Source organism: Manis pentadactyla, chromosome 7 (assembly GCF_030020395.1).
Source record: "Manis pentadactyla isolate mManPen7 chromosome 7, mManPen7.hap1, whole genome shotgun sequence".
In the NCBI taxonomy this organism is placed as follows: Eukaryota; Metazoa; Chordata; class Mammalia; order Pholidota; family Manidae; genus Manis; species Manis pentadactyla.
In genome coordinates this window covers 71,505,296-71,522,958 of record NC_080025.1, presented here as the reverse complement: position 1 = coordinate 71,522,958, position 17,663 = coordinate 71,505,296, and the positions used below count along the sequence as shown (strand labels likewise).

The 17,663-nt window shown below is 37.0% G+C and overlaps 2 protein-coding genes across 9 annotated transcripts in view; one reads left to right on the top strand and one right to left on the bottom strand.

Moving 5' to 3' along the window:
- Window positions 1-8,503, bottom strand: part of DBF4 (DBF4 zinc finger) — a 28,420-nt gene extending 19,917 nt beyond the window's left edge. For both annotated transcript variants that reach the window (XM_036911819.2, XM_057504476.1), the window contains exons 1-3: window positions 8,179-8,503; window positions 6,772-6,947; window positions 1,356-1,532 (exon numbers count right to left, since the gene is read on the bottom strand). In XM_036911819.2, the coding sequence (XP_036767714.2) occupies window positions 1,356-1,532; window positions 6,772-6,947; window positions 8,179-8,224 (399 nt within the window). In that variant the 5' untranslated portion in view covers window positions 8,225-8,503. The remainder of the gene's footprint in view (window positions 1-1,355; window positions 1,533-6,771; window positions 6,948-8,178) is intronic.
- A 76-nt stretch (window positions 8,504-8,579) lies between these two features.
- Window positions 8,580-17,663, top strand: part of SLC25A40 (solute carrier family 25 member 40) — a 46,465-nt gene continuing 37,381 nt past the window's right edge. For 2 of the 7 annotated variants that reach the window (XM_036911826.2, XM_036911822.2), the window contains exon 1: window positions 8,712-8,781. Coding sequence is in view for 1 of the 7 variants with exons in the window: in XM_036911821.2 (XP_036767716.1) it covers window positions 8,685-8,781 (97 nt within the window). In the remaining 6 variants the exon portion in view is untranslated. Of the gene's footprint in view, window positions 8,782-8,817; window positions 8,973-9,012; window positions 9,051-17,663 lie in introns of those variants that run through there. The other 5 variants (XM_036911821.2, XM_057504475.1, XM_036911825.2 and 2 more) reach the window with 5 other exon arrangements.

Here is a 17,663-nt window from a genome sequence, read left to right as displayed (position 1 = left end):
AAATTTTACAGTAAGTATGAAATTTAAAATAATTTCATTTGTATAAGTCTTAATGATTATCAACAATAAATGCCGAGTGTTCAGCAGTGATTCCCTTAGGACCTTTGTAATAAGATCTCCTACTAAAAAGTTTGTCTCTTCTTTTTTTGGTACAGCAACTATACTCAACTGAATGAGACCCAAGTTTAGTTCTGTAAATTCTAGTCAACGTGAAAAAAAATTGTCTAAATAGTAAGTTTAGATTTTAGTTTCCTGTTAAGTTGAAATCTAAGAAAACGAATAAACTGCATATACTATTTTTACATGGTATTTTACTTTCTAAATAAAACACTAGGAAAAGCAGTTGAAATGCTACAAGCAACAAGTCACTGGAATATCATCTCATTTCTCCAAAAAGGCATTAGCTGAAAGAATGTAAAACCTTCCTTGACTTTGTTTCTTCTATGCATTTATGTTTCTTTTTTCAAGCAGTATCTCTTATGGAACTCACTCCTTCTGTCTCCACCCTCCACCACCCACCTTTTAATGCTTCCTTAATGGCTACAGAAAATGGGGAGGATATTTGAAAATAATTTTATTTCAATACAAAACTGAGATAAACACTTTATTTTTCAATCTCTTTTCCTCTCCATACTCAATTAATTAAATTTATCCTTTACTACTGTATCTTCCAACTTATGGTCAAAGAGGGGGTAGTGATGTGATGTTAGTAATTCTAGAAAAGGGGCTGGCAAACTTTTTCTGTAAAGGGCCAGATGTTTTAAGCCATGCAGGCCATATAGTCTTGTCGCAACCATCCAAGTTTGCTTTTATAGCAAGAAAGCAACCAGTCAATATGTTAGCAAATGGATATGGTTGTGTTCCAACAGAAGTTCATTTATGGACAAAAATGTGAATTTCATATTATTTCCACTTGTCACAAAATATTTTAATTTTTACCTGACCATTTTAAAATGTAAAAACCACACTTATCTCATAGACTAAAAAACAGGCAGCAGGGCTGATTTAGCCCATGGGCCATAATTTGCTTACTCCTGCTCTGAAACAAAAAAGTTTTTAATTTATTTTAAAAAATGATCTGTTGTTACATTTTAGTTGCAAATTATCCTTAAAAAAAAAAATGTATGTAAATGCAAGGGCATATTTTAGAAATCAGACTATGACCACATAAGTACTATTAGGAAAAAAATATCTTTTTGTAAGACAGGAACTTTATTAATGATCGAAAAACCATCCATAAAGTAGATAGATATTTGATACCTAAGTGAACTAAGCTGCCAGCTTGCTCTCGAAAATCACGAAGTGCTCAGACTTTAACCTTTCTGAAAGTTTCAAAGCATATCTAAGAAACTTACTGAATCTGGAGACTTAAATGAACTTCCATCATGGCTGGGATGAGAAGTAATTTCTGCAGTATATGCAGATTCTGGACTTGGTACAGGAGAAATTCGTCCCAAAGTCTGTGCAAATTTAGCTTCCTTTTTATTTGAAATAAGATAACTGATATCTTTGCTGAGAAATTCTTCAACTTGCTAAAAGAAAAAGTATTTTTAAGTAAGGCACATAAACCATAAACTATTTCATATCCTAGGCACAGTATAAAATGACAGTTTGATGCATTTTAGTATTTTGTGAATTGGTGGTTTCTATACCGTGTTCTTCTGAACCTAACAGTTTTGAGGAAGCACAATGGGACTTCCAATAACAAAAAGAACATCAACAGCATGTGCTAGATATTATTTTTTAAATATTTTACATATCACAATTAATTTAACCCCCATATAACAACCCCACAGTACTAATATTAGTATTATTCATATTTTGTGAAGAAAATGGAAGACAAGTTAAATGACTTTCTTGTGCTTACACTGGAAGTAACAGAATTTGAACATAGGTATTGATTCAAATCCATGCTCTAAAAGCCGTACCGTCCAGTAGAACTTTCTGCAAATGATGGAAATGTTCTTTATCAGCACTGTCTGATACTGTAGCAACTTGCCACGTGTGCAACTGAGTACTTGAAATGTAACTAATGTGAATTTTAAATTTTATTTAATATAGTACTAATTAACTTAAATTTAAATAGCCACCTTTGGTTAATGGCTACCATACTGGACAACACAGTTTAAAATAATGAAGTTACAATATCTTCCCTTAAGACTTAAACTAACAAGGAGGGGACTCTTACCTTTAAGAGTGTAAGACTCTGTGAAGAGAATTTCCCTACTAAAATGTTGGAAAAACCACTGATTAAATTCCTGAATTTATAAACACATGTAGCAAAGTCAATGTTACTGAAGATCATGCCCATCCAAAGGCAGGAAAACTAAACTAAGTAGAAATAAATACTATCATTACCTATTAGTATAAATGAAAGATTTCTTAAGTATTTTAAATAGCTGTATCTAATTTCTATAGGATTCACAACATAAATGGGGAGAATAAAAAAATGAAATATCTAATAAATGAGTTAATTTCACCTAAGCTTTCAGCAGAATTTGCTGCTGAGACCAACAGCTCCATTGATTAAACGCAAATCACTACTTCCTTTTTCTGAGTAATATTTTCATCGACCAGTAAATAAAGTACTCACATTTATTTATTCCAGAGATTACAAACTCAAATGCCTACAAGGGCCAGAAGGAATATAAATGATTTACACATCAAATACATTCTTCATTTTCAAAAATATGTGGCCCTAGCCAGACTGCAATTTTTCAAGAGAAACTCAATCTCCTATACGTTTTTTAAAACAATACATGTAACATAAAATTTACCATTTTAACAATTTTTAAGTGTACAATTCATTGGCATTAAGTACATTCACAAAATTGTGAAACCCTCACCACTATCCATTTCCACAACTTTTTCATCATCCTATGCTGAAACTCTATAACCATTCAACATTTATCCTCCTCTTCCCTGCTTCTTATAATCTCTATTCTACTTTGTTTCTACAGTTTTGACTCTTCTAGGTACTTCATATAAGTGGAATCCTGTATTTGTTATTTTGTGTCTGGCTTATTTCACTTGGCAGTGTTTTCAAGGTTCATCTATATTGTAGCATGGACCAGACTTTCATTCCTTTTGAAGGTTGAATGATATTCCATTGTATGTATATACCACATTCTATTTACCCATTCATCTGGTGATGAACATTTGGATTGTTTCCACCTTTTGGCTGTTCTGAATAATGCTGATATGAACATGGGTATATGAGTATCTCAAGACCTTGCTTTCAATTCTTTCAGATATATACCCAAAAGAGGAATTGCTTGATTACATGGTAATTCCATATTTAATTTTTTGAGGAATCACCACCATACTGTTTTCCATAGCAGTCACATTTTTACTATCCTATCAATAGTGCACAAGCATTTGTTTCCTCACATCCTTGCCAACACTTAATTTTTTTGACAGTGGTCATCCTAATGGATGTGAAGTGATTACCTCATTGTGGTCTTGATTTTTATTTCCCTGCTAATTAGTGATGTTGAGCATCTTTTCATGTACTTACTGGTCATCTGTACATCTTTCTTAGAGAAATATCTATTCAAGTTTTTGTTGAGTTATAGTAGTTCTTCCAATATTCTGGGTATTACCCCCTTATCAAATATATGATTTGCAAGTATTTTTTTTCATCCCTTTTGTGGGTTCTTTCCACCCTCTTGACTTATTCTTTGATGCATGAAACCTCTTCATGTTTATGAAGTCTTATTTTTCTATTTTTCCATTTGTTGTGAGCTTCTGGTGTCATACCCAAAGACATTATGACAATTTTTTCCCATACTTTCCTGTAAGAGCTTTAGTTCTTATTTAGATATTGATCCATTTTAAATTAGTTTTAGTATATGATGTATGATAAAAGTATAACTTCATTCACTCACATGTAGATATAGTTTTCTTAGCATCAGCTGTAGAAAGATTGTCCTTTCCCCACTTAATGACCTTGGCACACTTGTTGAAAATCAGTTGACCATCTATGTGATAGTTTATTTCCAGGGTCTCTATTCCATTGCATTGGTTTGTATGTCTGTCCTTATGCTGGTACCACACATTTCCTTTAGTTTTCCATTTCCTATAGCTCAAGTTATAACTCTTTAGTAGTGAATAAAATGTCTTTTACAATTGGCCCCAATATAATATTGTTACTGCCATTTCCCCCATCTAAATCCTAAGCTCAAACCATAATTAGTAGTTGCTCAAACTACACAGATGAATATTTTAAACATACTCTTTCTTCTATTTAGTCTGTTCTACCTGGCATACTCCTATGGCTTTCAAGACAGGTCAGATTTTATCTCTGCTAAGATTCCTGAAGCCAAGTTAACCATTTTCTTCCCTGTATTTGAATGGCAATTTCCATGTAACTTCTGTTAAAGCACTGAAGATGCTGTAATATAAATTATTTATTTAGGTGTCTGATGTTCCTAGACAGAATTCCTAGAGCATTAGATACATCTTACTTATTTTTTCATCCCCAGCACCTAAAATAGTGCTGTCATATGGGAGACACTGGTGGAATAATTTCTAAATGAATGTCCATGTGCCCAAATCATCATTCTTTGAAGCTGAGTTCAAATTGTGTCTGTACAACAACCTCCAAGATTCTTCAGTTGGAAGTAATCTCTCCAATTAATTCTTGTGGTACAATTAACTGTATCCATACCATCTCTACCTTGACTAGAGGTAAAGGATAAGAGGATAACAGATTCATTTTTTAATCTACCAAAACAATTAATGCCATGCCCTGTACTGCTGACATGATTTTATCATGGTCTTCATTTTATAGCTATTGTTGAATCTATGTCTTCTGAAAAGTCAACTTAAAACTTACTTTCTGATGATTCAAGGTCACAATGAGCATCAAACAAGTAACTCTGTCCTTAAGTTCATGATATGACAAGGTGTCTGCCCTCACATCACTGTTTTTCCCCAATTGCCTTGTTTTAACCAAACTGTTTAGACAGGGACCTAAATGATTGGTTGTTGCCATGTCCTTTTTAGGTGGTTTTGTAACAGCTACTTTCCTTGCCACTATTAAAGCTATTACCCCATTACGTCCAACCTCACTGCTATGTTCTCAGTAGTTGAATTTGTCAGAAGTATACTCTCCAGATAAATGGGGTAAATTTAGACCTACTCATTAAGACTAGAGAAAACAAATGCAAAAAGTACACAATTAAAGAAAAAGTCAACACTACTAATAATCTATAGCAAGATAATTACAAAATATAAGGCCTAAGTAATCCTAAAAATTAAGTAATAAAATCCTTTCACGAGATATCTATTCAATGGAACACCTCTTAAAGTTTAATCTTAAAACACTGAAAACTCATAACTTTGGGGAAAAATTTGGAAACGTATGTCCTCAATATGCTCCTCACTGTGCCGGACTAATTAGGATAAAAATTTGAAGTGTATAAAACCAAAAGAACTCTCAACTATTATCTAATGCATATGTTAATTCAAAATTTGTTTGCATGTGCCTCAGGAACTGTTGTGGGGATAAGAGAAAAACAGAGCAGGACAAGCAATCCCTGCATTAGTTACTGTAGTCATTTTAGCTACAGCAGTGCCTTTTTGACTGATTTTATACATTGGCCTTCTGAATATGATTCTGCATGAAGAGTTCCACTTTTGTACCAAAAACAGAAATCTAAAATTACTAATTTTGATCAGAGGGTTAATGGGTTATTCATTATATATGAGAAAGCTGTGAAACTCTATCAAATAGCTACTTTGTAGCCATTCATTGCTAGAGAACAGGCAGTGAAGTAATATGTTAGCCTGAGAATTAAGAGGCTAATCCTGTCCTGGGCCAGTCGTTTAATTTCTCTGGACCTGGAAGTACTTGTTTCTAAAATATATGGGTCTTCACTCAGTGGTGATAGACCTATAAAACATGACCTTTAGGAATGCAGTTATATGGTCATTAGGATACATGTTGCAACTTTTGACAAATGTGTGACAGTGTTTAAGACTAATAGCAAAAAAGTGGACTGGCTTTTCAAAAATAAGTAAAATATCACACCAATAAACAATTCTAAGAAACTTGTTACATGTTCTAAACATTTCTAGTCTAGGAATGACAGGATCAATTCAGATTATTGACACTAACCTTGACAAATTCAAAGTGCAATAGACACCTTTTAAAGAGGAAGAATTATAAGATAAATTAATAAATCTTAACCTCACCTGCTAAAATTTACCTAATATTAACCTTAATCCTAATATTAGAATTTTATCCAAATTTTCGAATTTCCTAGTCATTTACTCAATGTATAAAGTAAGAAACAGGTTTACATATTTTTAATCCAAAATTCTGAACCCTGAATGACATTCAATCTGTTGAGATTATATCATTTAAGTGTAATTTTACCTCTTTTTTTGTTTGAATGTATTTTTCCCTTACTATTATGCTAGACAAATTTATGTGGCTCTATTGTAATCATAGAGTTCCTGCTATTTGGAGGACATCCCAACACTACAATCAGAAGGCAATCTGTGGTTCCACCAGGACAAGAGTCTCATTTCTCACACTTGGCAAACCTGACACTAGAATTACAGTGACCTAAAAATTTTGTCAGGATGCAAAAGCTTAAAATTAGTAGTTTTTCATTTATGAGAAAAAGCTGATAAAAATTTTAAGCTTGGTGCTTACATGGTTATAAGCTTGCCAAAATGAAAAATTTTAATGATTTCATACATATTTGTAAGTACTAATTACAAGTTTTTCCTTTTTTGTTAAAGTGTACAGTTTTGACTTACCCCTCCAAGATCCTTAATGTCCTTTTGCAGTTTTTCAGATATGGTGACAGAAGAAGGTAAATCAATGTAAAATACTTTTCCCCAAAGTGGCTTATATTTGGATTTTTCTGGTTTGTTATCAGTTTTCACAGATTTCAAAGATGGTCTATTTTTTTCATTTTTGACTTGGATTCCACCTGTTGTTTACAGAATTAGATCATGTTTTACACAGAAAACTTTACTGTTCTAAAAATATTTCATTATAAAATAGTCATATTTTTAAAAAATCTTGATAATCCTACTAATTTAAAAGTCATTAGCATTTTAATGTGTTTGTTGTACCACTCAAGATAAAGGCCAAATATCTCATATATTTTTAATAGACACTATAAAATAATTATTGTTCAGTCAGTAGTTGCATCCACAGGAAATATTCATACATTTATTCATGTTTTATGTCTTAAGGCAGGGAACTTATACAAACCTTTTTGATTTTCCTCCTTAGTGTGTAAGCTGCATAGGTTATTCACTCAACAAATATCTATGGAGCATCTGCCAGAACACTCAAACTTGTTCTTGAAGTGCTAGACCCTTAACAAGAAACCTGTTACCTAAAATGACCTAGTCCTCAAAAGTTCTTGACTGCTCAAGATTCAATTTCAGATAGGTTGTCTACATATTTAAAAGAACTAAACGGTCCATTTGAAGAACCAAATCACCATTCATTCATTATTTTCTTTGAAAACAGATCTGAGATCCAAACAACCGGTTTCAAAATAAACTTTTAAAACACGATCTGTTCATAAGTTCAAGGTTACTATATACTTACACTATAAATATACTACACATATTAAAAAAGAAAAACTTATGAGGCTGGAATGTTTTACCAAATAAAGTGACTGAAAATGGAAGCTGGCTTTTTGTTACTGTTTGTCTCCAATGTTGAAAACAGCAATGGTATGTTTTAAATACAAATACTTGACCCTAATTTCACGAGTGAAGGAAAATAAACTTAAGAATTAAGACCAAAAATCCACCCACAATTACCCAATGTAATGTAATCATGCAGCGAAAGGCCACCGATCATCTGCTTCTGAACTGAGGATCGAGCTGCAGCCTAAAAGGCCTGAGTGCAGGCCCAGCATCTGCGGGGGTCCCGAAGGGGTTTGGGCTCCGCACATTTTTTTCCAGTTTTACAACCAACTGCACCGCAGGGAATTTGGGGCAGCGGCTGGAGCGCGGAGAGCGCGAGGGGCCCGGCCGGGATCCGTTCCCTTTCTTGAACGGAGCCTTCTTTCAGGCCACAAAGGACACATAAGCCAGAAAGAAAAGAGGCAGGTACCGGGTGGGAGAAGTGAAGACTCAATGATGGAACCAGCAGGGGAGGTCAGGATTAAAGGGGCTGCAGGCGGAGCAGGGGCTTCATACCCTGGAAATGTTCTTTGCTGTGGATCCTCATGGCTCCGGAGTTCATGGCAGCCGCCCGGCACCTACATGCTGGGTCCGGAGACGGAATCGCACCGGGCGGCCGCGAAAACACGGCCCTTCGAGGCCCGTTGGTAGGCCAGTCGCTCGTCCCCTTCCGCGGACTTCCACACCCACGCAGCAGAAAGGCCGTGTTTGCCCGCCGGTTTCCGGGGTCGCTCCGGCTCTCGGGCGCGGAGGAGGAAACGGGAAAACGCAAACCAGCGCGCTGAAGCGGTTGAAGATTTGAAAACGCGTCACGCGGCCGCGGCGCAGATACGCGCGCCCCGCCCCCTCTCCCGTCGCTCGCCGCGCCCCTCCTCGCTCTCGCCCCCAAGGGTCGATGCCCCGCCCCCGCCCCGCCCCCGCTCCAAAGGAGGCGCCTGTAAGTCCCCAGATCCGTTGTTTGAGGCTGGGCGTCCTTTCGCTGCCCAGAGTCTTTATGGCTCTGTGTTGATCAAACATAGTGAATGCAGTTAGCGCTGGAGGCTGGCCTAGCCGGCCACCAGGGTCCTCCCCGTCTTCTAGGGTTGCCGGTACCGCCTGCCCCCCAGCTGTCTCCTTCAGGTACGCTTATTTCCCACCGGTCCGCTGTCCCGGGGGCTGGAGGCGCGGTGGCTGCGGCCGAGCCGGAACCCAGCTTCGGGCCGGTGGGGCCAGTTGGCAGGGGCGGCCTCTGCTCTGACCTTCGCGAGTCGCAGTGTGGTTTTTCCCGCAGTCACCGCCGGCTGGAGACAGGCCGCAGAGGGATTTACCGGGTGAGAGCGGCGCCGGAGCGAGGGTCGGGCCAGTCGGGCCGTCCACCCAGAGCGGTTCGGGTCGTCTCGTTCTCTTTGGTACTTAACTATGTGCGCTGCTCTGGTGGCGTCTGCATACAGACCTGTTTTTGTTTTGCTGTGTAGAAGTCTGTTTTAAAATAATAGAAAGTGGAGTTCGAACTCTCAAGTCTAGGGTTTTTGGGTCTGGACCGATCACTTACCAGTTTGTAAGACTTTGGTTAAATCGCCTTATCCTTTGAGTCTCGTTTATTCATTTGTAAGAATGGGACCATAGTAAGGATTAAATTTAAATGTTTTGTAAAGTAAATTTGTAAGTGGGAAAACGCGTCACACAAAAAATTGTTTTTGATATTTTTACGCTTGTAAAATTCTTAGGGAGGAGGAGAATAAAATCTTATACTACTTTGCGTTCCTTAACTCTTGGCCGTATTAGGCACTCATTGTTTAATGGTTGTCTTTTGACCTAGTAGCTCAGGGAAGTTAGTGCCGGTATCATCGATTCGCAAACAGATACCTGAAAGCGTGGTCAAGGGTCTATTCTAATACCGTTAGCCAAAGTGAGTAACAAAGGGATGGTTTAGGTTTGCTAAAGGAAATGAACGTTTTATCGTGGGTGGCTTTAGGTTGAAAAGCCTGAGGGAGACAATAATGGAACTATATATTAGGCAGTTGGTAATATTTGTCTGCAAATCAGCAGAGATGGCTGGGAGGGAGGACAGATTGATTTTAGAGACATCATGCAGTCATTGAGAGCTGGAGGCATAAGAGGTTATCAGATCTTGAGAGGCAGGAGGAGGAGGTGTAACTTGAACATTCAACATTAAAGTTTATATTTGAGAAGAACAAATAGAACTGTTTCTTTCAAAATGTAAATTGCAGAAACACCACAAAATTTTTTATGTTTCTAAAAGATTGAGAAACACTAATATATAGTGTAGTTAAGTCATGGGAGGAAATGAAATTGCCCAGGACAGCCTGTGAAGTAAGAGAAATAGTGATGAGCAGAGGGTGATGACATAGTGGAAGAGAGAGAGAAAAGGCCACAGGAAGAGAACTGGGATCACAAAATTATCGTAAGTCACAGAATTGCAAACCTTGGGATCATGCAGGCTTCACTAACTATGGATAATTTTGAGCCTCAGCTTTAATCTGTGAGAGGGAGGTAACAAATACTTTTGAGATGTTGTGAGGATTAAATGAAACATTTTTGAAAGTGCGTGGCAGAGAGTGAGAGCTCAGTAAGTGTTGTCATTCTGGTGAACTCTTCTGCACGAGCCTTTCCATCCCCTACAGTTCACAAAGAATGACTTGAAAATAGGCCTTTGATTCTGGTGTTTAAGATGTCGTTAATTTCCTTAATGAGAATTTCAGTGGATGGCCAAGGTAAGTACTAGATAAGAGCCATGGACTTGAGTGAAGATAGGTTGAATGTACTCTTGCAAAAAATTTGTCCTTGTAGGGAATAATGGTGATAGGAAAAGAAGATAGGGTCTTTGGAAGGTTTAGGGATATGGGAAAGATTTAAACATATTTCTACTAAAGAAAATTAAAAATGGAAGCTCATTGTATGTTCTAGTAGGAGATACTCTTATTTACTATAAAGAATATGCAAGTTCTTACTTATAATGAGGAAGGATAGTAACAAAGTTGTACCCCATGTTTTTAGGCACACCCTTGACTGCATTGTAGGTGATAATACCAAGCTGTGAATAAGCAGAAAGTCTGTTTTACTGGACAGTACTACTAATTCTCTAATCTGTAATCCAAGGTTAATTTTTAAAAATTATTATTGGAACTCAGATCTTTTAGTAGCCACTGAAGGACTTGGTCATTTATCTATGGCCTTTAAGTATAGAAACCTCCTTACCTATCATGTGTTAAGGTATACCTTGAAATGTGGTTCAGGTGAACAGTATACATTCAAGAAGAAACAACTGGGCAGGGCAAGGTTATTTTGTTGAGAAGATTAGTTAAAGAGTTCTATTAGGCAAAGTTGGAGAATATTGAGTAGTATCATGGTCTAATTAAATGAGCATTTTCCTGTGAATCAGGAGAAACCAATTTCATTCAGTACTGGCTATATTCCTAAGTAGTTTTATGACTTTAAACAAATATTAACCTTTCTGTGCTACAGTTTCCTCATATATAAATGGAGTATCTGCTTAGTCTGACCCACAATGTTTTTGTGATTCAAATGAGACCTTATCAGCTTTTCCAACTACTTCACATTTATCCAAATACTTACTCTTTGTTCTAGAATCTAGACAAATGAGTTTATTCATTCTTCTCTAAAACTCACCACTTCCCTATTTTATTTTGCTTAAGCTTCTCTACCTGGCTGGCAACTGTTCCTCTTTCCTATTCATAACCAGTCTAGCTCAGATTCAACCTGTGTCTTGTGCTTATTTGGGGTCTTTTGTAAAATTCCTGATTCATACGCCAACTATTATAGTCTGAAATGTGTTCTGTTGCTATTTTTATTATTTAAATTTCTCATTTTAGAGTCTTATTACTCTGGTAAATTGAAGGACCTAAGGCTTTTCTGAGGTTAAGTTCTTCGTTTTTCAGGCTAGGCATATGAAAGGATAGAGTTGGCTAGTGGCTGTGGCATCAATGTCCATGTTTCAGGTCAAGGTGGGCTGGGAAACCAGGGAAAATTCATTATATTGAGTCCTTGAACACAACCGAAGTGAAAGGTCAAAAACTGAGAGTAAGACAGGAGAACTCAAAATTTGAGAGAGAGAAAATTTGAGATTCAATCCCCCTGAGACGACATCATTCAGAAGTTGTTGTGGCACCTACAGGAGCTTTTGAGGATAATGAGCGAGTATAGGGGTTATATATTCTGAAGTAGACTGTAAATTCCTTTACAGTAGTGTAGGAACATACTATTTGACCATGACTGTAAAACACCTATCCCACTTCCTTCTTCTGTGTTGATTGGGCACCCTACCGCGTTCGCCCCTTGTGGCAGTGACGACAGCGATACGTACACAGACCTGGTTCACTTCAGTTCTTTATTGTTGCTCGGAAGGCCGGGAGAAGGTGAGTGAGAAGAAGCAACAGCCGGGGGGGAGCGAGTGAGAGGAGAGAAAGAGAGAGTGAGAGTAAGAGAGAGAGAGAGAGTGAGAGTGAGTGAGAGAGTGCTTCTCTTTCCTGCTTACGCCTTATATAAAGGAAGCTGGCCTATGGTGATCAAGATCATGCGTGACCTTTAAGCTGATTGTTAGCATGCCTTCTGCATGAGTTGAGCACGAGCGCGGAAGCATGGGGCAAGCCTATAGGAGCAACTTCCTTATGCTAATGCCACCAAACCAGGCAGGGTGGCGCCCAGGAAGCGTGCGCCATCTTAGGGCATTGGTCAACTAGAGTGGAAGGGCGGTGTTCAGCCATAGTGGGACTCAGCCTCGGCCGTAGGCCGGCCCCTACAGCACCCCAGTTAGATTGGTTTACTATAAGACCCTATAGAAGTCTCATCATGTAAATTTTAAAAATTTCTAATAGAGAGTCCCCACTTACCAGTGGTTTCATTTTCCATGGTTTCAATTACCCACGGTCAACCATAGCTTATGATTCTCCTCCTGACATAAGAACAGAAGGTCAGTAGTAGCCTAACGATATGTCACAGTGTTCACATCATTCACCTCCTTCATTATGTCACGTAGCCATTTTATCACCTCATGAGATCACCAGGTCAGTACAGTACAGTAAGATATTTTGAGAGATCACATTCACATACTTTTATTATAATATATTGTGATAATTGTTCTAATTTTAGTTATTGTTATCTCTTACTATGCCCAATTTATAAGTTAAACTTTACCATAAGTATGTGTGTACCAGATAAAACAATATACATAAATTTCAGTACTGTGCTCTGTTTCAGGCATCCACTGGGGTTCTTGGAATATTCCCCCCCACACACAGATAAGGAGTGACTATTATTCTCTTACTAATCCACATACAATAAAGCACACTAATTTTAAGCAATCAGATTGATGAGTTCTAACAAATATGTATATCCATGTAATTATCTTCAGGGAATTACAATTCCCTTCTCCCACCAGAGGTAACTACTCTTCTGACTTCTGTTGTCTTAGTTTTGCCTGTATTTCAGCTTCATGTAAATGGAATTGTATAATTTATGTTTTAGGCTTGAATTATTCTGCACAACAGTATTTATGATTCATCCATGTGCTATATGTATCAATAGTTCATTCCTTTTTATTGCTGAGTATTATACCATCGTGTGGATAAACCACAGCTTATCCATTCACCTGTTGATGGATATTTGGTTTGTTTCTAGTTTTTGGCTGTTGTAAATAATACTTTGTATACAGGCTTCTATACAGGTCTTTTAGTAAACATATGTTTTTAATTTTTCTTGGAATTGCTGGATCATATGTTTAGTGAATGTTTAACATTATGAGAAACTACTAAAGTTTTAACCCTTCCCTCCAGGAATGTATGAGAGTCCTAGTTATACTTCCTAGTCATTCACTGAATGTGAGCTGGTATCTCATCTAATTTTTTTTTAATTGAGGTGAAGTTCACATAACAAAATTCATGATTGTGAAGTATATAATTCAGTGATTTGGTGTATATTCACAATACTGTGTCTCGATCACCACTCTCTAATTCTAGAGTATCTTCGACATCTCAAAAGAAACCTAATACCCATTAAGTAGTCATTTCCCAGTATTTCTCTCAATCCCTGGCAATCACTAATCTGCTTTCTATTGCTGGATTTGCCAAGTAGGGACATTTTATGTAAATGATATCATAAAATATGTGGGGTTTTTTGTGCCTAGCTTCTTTCATTTAGTGTAATGTTTTCAAGGTTCATATATGTTGAAGTCTCAGTATGTTATTCTTTTTTTTTTTTTTACAGCTGAATAAAATTCCCTTATATGAATATAGCATATTTTGTTTACCTGTTCATCAGTTGAACATTTGGATTGCTTCCACTTCTGGCTGTTATTAATAATAACACTGAACATTTGTTTACAAGTTTTTGTTAGACTGTTTTCAGTTCTCTTGGGCATATACTTAGGAGTGGAATTCCTGGGTCATATGATAATTCTGTTTAACATTTTGAGGAACTGACAAACTTTTCCTCACTGGCTGCATCATTTAACATTCTCACCAGCAGTGTAAAAGGTTTCCCATTCCTCCACATTCTTACCAGCAGTTGTTGTCCCCACTCCCCTCCTTTTCAAAAAAAATTATGACCTTCCTCATGGGTGTGAGGTGGTATCTCATTGTGGTTTTGCTTTGCATTTACCTAATAATTAGTGATGTTGAGCATCTTTTCCTGTTTATTTGCCATTATTATATCTTCTTTGAATAAATGTCTATTTGGGTCCTTTGCCCATTTTTAAATTGGGCTTTCGTTTTTTTGTTGTTGAGTTGTAAGTATTCTTTAAGTATTTTGTTACAGGTTCTTATAGATAAGTGATTTGCAAAAATTTTCTCAAAATCTTGGCATGTTTTTTCACACTTTTGATAGTGTCCTTTGATACATAAAAGTTTGTAATTTTGATAAAAATCCAATTATATTTATGTTTTTCTTCTGTTTTTTATACTTTTGGTGATGTACTTAGGAACCTTTTGCCAAACCCAAGATCATTTAGTTTACTTCATCTTACCCTCTATGAGTTTTATAGTTTTAGAAGCACTTATGTTTAGGTTTTCTAACCCATTTTGAGTTCATTTTGTGTATGGCATGGACTCTTGTGTAAGAGTCCAACTTCATTCATTTTCATGTGGATATCCATTTGTTCCAACACCATTTGTTGAAAAGACTGTTGTTTACTCATTCAATGGTCTTTAGAGACTTCTTGAAAATTAGTTGACCGTGGATGTATGGGGTTGTTTGGGGACTATCAATTCTATTCCATTTTCTATATGTTTATCCTTATGTTAGTACTACACTACTCTATAGCCTTTCAGTAAATTTTGGAATTGTGAAGCCTGAGTCCTCCAAATTTGTATTTCTTTTTCAAAATTATTTCCAGTTTTCAGGGTCTCTTGAAATTTCATAACAAATTTAGGATCAGCATGTCCATTTCTACAAAAGGTAGTCAGAATTTTGATACTGGTTGTGTTGAATTTGTATAGTATTGCCATCTTTTTTTATACAATTTTTTAATTAAGGTATTATTGTACACACTCTTATGAAGGTTTCACATGAAAAACAATGTCATTACTACTTCATCCATATTATCGAGCCCCCACCCCAGATCCCATTGCAGTCACTGTCCATCACTGTAGTAAGATGCCACAGAGTCCTATTTGCCTTCTCTGTGGTACCCTGTCTTCCCCAAAATCTCCCCTACACTGTGTGTACTAATTATAATACCCCTCAATCTCCTTATTCCTCCCTCCCCAGCTGCTTCCCCTAGCCCTCCACTTTGGTAACCGCTAATCCCTTCTTGGAGTCTGTGAGTCTGCTGCTGTGTTGTTCCTTCAGTTATGCTTCATTGTTATGCTCCACAAATGAGGGAATCATTTGGTAATTGTTTTTCTCTGCACAGCTTATTTCACTGAGCATAATATCCTCCAGTTCCATCCATGTTGTTGCAAATGATAAGATTTGTTTCTTTCTTATGGCTGAATAGTATCCTATTGGGTATATGTACCATGTCTTCTTTATCCATTCATCTACTGATGGACACTTAGGTTGCTTCCATATCTCGGCTATTGTAAATAGTGCTGCAGTAAACATAGGGGTGCATATGTCTTTTTGAATCTGAGAACTTGTATTCTTTCATAGGATTGCTAGCAGTAGAATTCCGGATCAAATGGTATTTCTATTTTTAGTTTTTTGAGGAACCTCCATATTGCTTTCCACAATGGGTCAACTAGTTTACATTCCCACCAGTAGCGTAGGAGGGTTCCCCTTTCACTGCATCTTTGCCAGCATTTGTTGTTCTTAGTCTTTTCAGTGCTACCCATGCTAACTGGTGTGAGATGATATTTCATTGTGGTTTTAATTTGCAGTTCCCTGGTAATTAGCGATGTGGAGCATCTTTTCATGTGCCTTTTGGGCATCTGAATTTCTTCTTTGGAGAACTGTCTGTTCATATCCTCCGCCTATTTTTTAATTAGGTTATTTGCCTTTGGTTGTTGAGGCATGTGAGTTCTTATATATTTTGGATGTTAACCCCTTGTTGGATATGTCATTTACAAATATATTCTCCCATACTGTAGAATGCCTTTTGTTCTGCCGATGGTGTCCTTTGCTACAGAAGCTTTTTAGCTTGATGTAGTCCCATTTGTTCATTTTTGCTTTTGTTTCCCTTGCCTGAGGAGATGAGTTCAGGGAAAAGTTGCTCATGTATATATTCAGGAGATTTTTGCCTATGTTGTCTTCTAAGAGTTTTATGATTTCATGACTTACATTAAGGTCTTTGATACATTTTGAATTTACTTTTGTGTATGGGGTTACACAATAATCCAGTTTTATTTTCTTGCATATAGCTGTTCAATTTTGCCAATGCCAGTTGTTGAAGAGGCTGACATTGCCTCATTTTATGTCGATGGTTCCTTTATCATATATTAATTGACCATATATGCTTGGGTTTATATCTGGGCTCTCTAGTTTGTTTCATTGGTCTTTGGGTCTGTTCTTGTGCTGGTACGAAATTGTCTTGATTACTGTGGCTTTGTAGTAGAGCTTGAAGTTGGGGAGCACAATCCCCCCACCTTTATTCTCCCTTCTCTGTATTGCTTTGGCTATTTGGGGTCGTTTGTGGTTCCATATGAATTTTAGAACTATTTGTTCCAGTTTGTTGAAGAATGCTGTAGGTATTTTGATAGGGATTGCATTGAATCTGTAGATTGCTTTAGGCAGGATGGCCATTTTGACAATATTAGTTCTTCCTATCCATGAGTATGGGATGTATTTCCATTTATTAATGTCTTCTTTAATTTCTCTCAATACTGTCTTGTAGTTTTCAGGGTATAGGTCTTTCACTTCCTTGGTTAGGTTTATTTCTAGGTTGTATCTTTTTGATACAATTGGGAATGGAATTGTTTTCCTGATTTCTCTTTCTGCTAGTTCATTGTTAGTGTATAGGATTGCAACAGATTTTTTTGTGTATTAATTTTGTGTCCTGTAACTTTGCTGCAATCAGATATTAGTTCTAGTAGATTTGGAGTGGAGTCTTTAGGGTTTTTTAAGTACAATATCATGTCATCTGCAGTGACAGTTTAACTTCTTCCTTACCAACCTGGATGACTTTTATTTCTTTGTGTGTCTGATTGCCGTGGCTAGGACCTCCAGAACTATGTTGAATAAAAGTGGGGAGAGTGGGCATCCCTGTCTAGTTCCTGATCTCAGAGGAAAAGCTTTTAGGTTCTCGCCGTAAAGTAGTATATTGTATGTGGGTTTGTCATATATGGCCTTTATTATGTTGAAGTACTTGCCCTCTATACCCATTTTGTTGAGAGTTTTTATCATAAATGGATGTTGAATTTTGTCGAGTGCTTTTTCAGCATCTATGGAGATGATCATGTGGTTTTTGTCTTTCTTTTTGTTGATGTGGTGGATGATGTTGATGGATTTTCGAATGTTGTACCATCCTTGCATCCCTGGGATGAATCCCACTTGGTCATGGTGTATGATCCTTTTGATGTATTTTTGAATTCGGTTTGCTAATATTTTGT